At 32.6% G+C, this 5,154-nt stretch overlaps 1 protein-coding gene across 1 annotated transcript in view; it reads left to right on the top strand.

Annotated features, from left to right (window-relative positions):
- Positions 1–5,154, top strand: part of METTL4 (methyltransferase 4, N6-adenosine) — a 62,931-nt gene that overhangs the window by 16,124 nt on the left and 41,653 nt on the right. The window contains exons 3-4 of the mRNA XM_023742901.1: positions 2,200–2,569; positions 4,808–4,877. Of these exons, the coding sequence (XP_023598669.1) occupies positions 2,200–2,569; positions 4,808–4,877 (440 nt within the window). The remainder of the gene's footprint in view (positions 1–2,199; positions 2,570–4,807; positions 4,878–5,154) is intronic.

Raw genomic sequence — 5,154 nt, forward strand, 5'->3', positions numbered from 1 at the left:
TTATTACTGATATTAAGCAATTTGATTATGATGTTTCTTAGTGCAATTTTTTTTTTTTTTTTGGTTTTGGTTCTTTGGAGTTTTTTGAGCTTCTTGAATCTGTGAGTTTATAATATTAATCAAATTTAGACATTTTTGGCCATTATTTTTCAAAAAATTTTTTTCTATGCCTTCCTCACTCTTTCTTTAGAGACTCCAATTACATATGTATTAGACCACTTGAAATTGTCCTACTCGTTGATACTCTGGTCATTTCTTTTTTAGTGTTTTTTTCTCTGTATCATTTTGGATAGTTTTATTACTACTTCTTCAGTTGCACTAATCATTTACTGTTCAGTGTCTAATCTGCTATCAATCCAATCCAGTATATTTTTCTTTTCATACATTGTAGTTTTCATGTCTAGAAGCTCAATTTGGTCTTTCTTTGGTAGATTCCGTTTCTCTTAACATGCTCATCTTTTTCTTCATGTTCTTGAACATATACAATATGATTATAATAACTGCTTTAATATCCTTTTGTACTCCCTCCCCCCAGTCTTTTAAATGGGCTGGAAGCAAGCCTACCCAACTTTTTCTACTAATTGGATCATATGTACTATTCTTGTGTCTGCTTCTATTGAGTTATCTTATTTCTTGTAATGTGTCCTATTTTTCTGCTTTTTTGTATTCCCAGTAACTTATTATTTGTAAGACATTTCAATTTTAGCTTGTTGAGTGCTGGATATTTTTGTATTCCTATAAATATTCTTGAACTTTGTTTTCGACAGGGTTACTTTGAAGTGGTTGATCTTTTTGAGACTTCTTTTAAGCTTTTTCGGTTAGGAGCAGAATATGCTTTGTCTAAAGCTTTTTTTTTTTTTTCTCTCAATACTGAGACAATATCCTTCTGAGTAGTCCACCTGATGCCCTATGAGTTACAAGGCTTTTCACTCTGCCTGGTAGGAGCACTAATTATACCCAGCCCTGTGTGAGCTCTGAGGATTGTTCCCTCTAATCATTTCATCTGCTTCTTTCCTGACCTTGAGTAGTTCCATTGCACACATGTGCTGATCAGTATTCAGCTGGAGTTTTGAGAGGACCCTCACAGATTTTAAGAACTTTTCATCTTTGTCGCTCTCTTCTCTCATACCTGCCCTGAAAACTTGAGCTGCCTTTGCCTTTCCAGACTCCTAGCTTCATCTCCTCAACTCAGAGAGACTACTGGACTCTGAATGGTCCTCCTCTCTGTGCAGCTGCCTGGAAACTTTCTCAAGGCAGTAAGCTAGAGTAATCATTTGTTCCTCCTTTCTTAACCATCCCTGTCCTGCAGTGCTTGACAGCCAAAGTCTGAAAACCTTTTTATTTTTTAATACATTTTTGTACATTCTTTTTAGTAATTTTACATGGTAGGGTAAATCTGATCCATGATACTCCATGTTATCCAGAAGTAGAACTCAGGCTTTTAGTTTTATAATTATTGCAGTTGAATTTCTGCAAAACTTTGTTTACATGTTCATTTAACTGTGTTAACTTTTTTCCTCTCTCTCTCTCTCTTTTTTTTTTACAATTCAAGCTGTATTTTAAAAATCAAAGGTATGTTTATTTTACAATTGTTGTTGTTAGGTGCTGTCAAGTCAATTCTGCCTCCTAGCAACCCGGTGTAACAGAGAAGAACTACCCTATAGGGTTTACTAGGCTGTAATCCTTATGGGAGCAGATCACCAGGTCTTTCTCCCACAAAGCCACTGGGTGGGTTCAAACTGTCAGCCTTTCGGTTAGCAGCCTAGTACTTAAACATTGCACCACCAGGTCTCCTTATTTTACAATTAGACCACTAAAAATATCTAATATTAAATGTTGTGATTTAAACTTAATTCTCTTCATAGCTTAGAAATTCTATTTTCTTATAGGAACATTCAGATTATCAAGTTCATTTTATAAAGTTTTAAGGGTATGTTTTCCTATATATATTACTTGGTCATTTAATTGTTGGTCCATTTGTGAGCTTTGTTTCATTCTACAATTAGGGAACAGCAGTTCAGAGGTATAGTAACACATTCTTTTTTTATTCTAGGATAAAATTATTTTATTATAGGTGTTAAGAATGTTGACTTCATCTAAATTCAAATGTTCAAACATAGTAGTAATCTCATTATTTAGAAAATTGTTTTAATGTCAATGTCCTTTCTTTTAATGTGTTTTTAAAAAATTCTCTTACAGATCAGGAATCTGATTTTGGATGGATCTTCACAGTTAGTCCAAGAAGGTCTCAAAAGTGGTTTTCTTTATCCACTTTCTGAAAAACAGGACGAGTGTAGTGAGCACATTACTTTACCACTTGATACTTGCAGTTTATCAGAATTATGTGAAATGGCAAAGCATTTGCCTTCTCTGTATGAAACGGAACTTCAAATATTACGGTTGATGGAAGATGATATGTCTGTTACAGAGCAGGATTTATTTTCACGGGTTGTTGAAAACAGCTCTAGCTTCACAAAAATGATTACTTTAATGGGACAGAAATACTTGGTGCCACCAAGAAGTAGTTTTCTTTTGTCTGACATTTCTTGTATGCAACCACTTCTGAATTGTAAGTAATTATTTTGTTTATTGTTAGATAATTTTTCTGCAGTCTCAAAAGTCAAGACCTAGTCCAAATTTTGAATAAGGCTCAACATTTTATGAGGGTAGAGGAAACACTTTTCCCAGTTCCATTTTTCCTTTAAATTTTATTTTAGTATTAACTTTTGCTTTCTGTTTTTTAAATTCCTACCTTGAACAAAGGATCAAAAGTAAATAGTCCCCAGAAGAGCAAATATAGATACTGCTCTATAGTTAGGAATTCATGATACAAACTATGTTTAGCCAAATTACTTAACTCTTTTTCATAGCAAAGTTGAAATACCTCAGACATGAATATTAATTCCCAAATCATTCTCTTTTTTTTAAGTTAAATTGTAAGCTGATTTTCAAGTTTATTGTCTAAAATTTCTTGAAACATTTTCTTACACAAACTTAAAGAATTTAAATACTGAAGTCTACAGCCACACAGACCTGGTTTGAATTTAGATTCTGAAGCTTAATTGACTGTGTCTTTTACTATTCACAAAATAGTGGCTATTTACTTCTCAAAACTGAGCCTGGGTTTCCTTATCTGTAATATTTATATGATAGTACCTATTTCTAAGGATCATTTTGAGGATTAAATAGGATAATTTGTATCTAGTGCTTAGCTCAGTGATTTATGTATTTTTAGTAAATTATAAGTATTATAATATTCTTGGGGATGAAGTGGGTAAGAGGTGTATTGATCAAGTTGAATTTAATTTACTGCATGTTGTTATTTGGACATTTTGTAACAAAGATTTAAACTATCAAGCAGCTACAACAAAGCTTACTAATGAAAAACTTCTTTTAATTGCTATCAAGCCATCTTACTCATGGGTGGTTATCCATGTACCAATGTCATAAACTTTTCAGAGGCAAATGACAGGATAACAAATTAATGAGAAATTCATGCCATATGTTTGAACATTTTCTTCATTTCTCTTTGATCTTTGTTACTCTAATATTTGAAAATCTTATTTTAATTGCATTTTTGATTACTTATGAGATTATGCATTTACTAAAATATATCTATGTTTATAAAAGGGGAAGAAGGGACAGCTGTTTCTTCAGTAAAATTCCAATGAATAAATGTGGATAGAATGATGGATGTAGTAAATTTCCATTTGGAAACCATCATAGTAATAATTGTTGTAGGCAGGTATCCTCAGTTGATGTCAAAATAGTGTCTGAAAATGAGACACAGAATATTGGCTTAGTCTGAAAGTATTTTCCCACAAGATACTTCTTAGTGATAAAGAGAAAATAGTAAATTTTTACTGTATCAACCTGACAGACAACAGTATAACCAAGTAACCAAATGTAACATTACCAATTACAAGACATATTGGCAGCAGATACTTCCTGGTATGATATGCTCTGATAAGGGCACAATAGTACTTCTGTGGTACTGTTGCCAAAAATGGACAATCTAAATTTGATCATGAGGAAGCATCAAACCCAAATTGAGGGACAGTCTATAAAATAGCTTTTAAAAGTGTCAGGGTCATGAAGGTCAAAGAAGAACTGAGGAACTTTCCCAGATTGGAGGAGATTTAGGAGACATGGCAACTAAATGCAATGTGTGATCCTGGTTTAGATCTTGGACCACAAAAAAGGACATTAGTAGACAATCGGGGAAATTTTACTACGGTCGATACATCAGTTAATATTGTATCAATTTTAATTTTTTGGTTTTCATAATTGTATTATGGTTGTTTGAGAGGTAAACATTTGGGGAAGCTGGGTGAAAGGTATATGGGAACTCTGTACTTTTTTACAACTTTTTTATAAGACAAATTATTTCACAGTAGAAAGTTTAAAAAAACTAAAAAGCACGTAGGTTTGAAAGGGCCACATTAATGGCCACAAACTTGAAATGAAAGGTCCACAAATGACTGCTGAGACTTACAGGGAATTTAGAAATCATTATTGGCTAACTCAGTGAGCTGCAGTCATCTGCAAGTAGTCTCTGCAAAAATAGCAAAAAGTGAAATTATGTTAAAATCCTGGAGGTAATAAATGATAAGGGAAATCTCTAGTTTTTCAGATAAATTATTCTATTTGAATAAATGCCACAAATCCTTTTTGTTTCATTCCATTATATTTGTGTCTATAGTGAAAGCATTTCAGCTTTGAAGAATATGTGTAGTTTTTAAAGTGAGTTTTTAAAGTGATCATGTATAGAAGAAGGTATTTTCTGAAACTGTGTCTTTGTTTTCAGGTAGGAAAAAATATGATGTAATTGTGATAGATCCACCATGGCAGAACAAATCAGTGAAAAGAAGTAACAGGTAAGTGGAAATAATTTATCTATTAGATATGCTACGAATTGACCCTCTTAATATTATGTAATGTCCTTCATTGTTTCTCATAACAATTTTTGTTTTAAACTCTATTTTGTCTGATATCAGTATATCCTCTCCGGTTCTCTTATAGTTACTGTTTGCATTCTTTATCTTTCCCCATTCTTTTACTTTCAACCTAATTGTGTCTTTGAATATAAAATTTATCTCTTGTCGACATTATTTACCTGGATTCTGTTTTTTTAATCCATTTTGCCAATCTTTT

The sequence above is a fragment of the Trichechus manatus genome, unplaced genomic scaffold, assembly GCF_000243295.1.
Source record: "Trichechus manatus latirostris isolate Lorelei unplaced genomic scaffold, TriManLat1.0 scaffold00222, whole genome shotgun sequence".
NCBI lineage: Eukaryota > Metazoa > Chordata > Mammalia > Sirenia > Trichechidae > Trichechus > Trichechus manatus.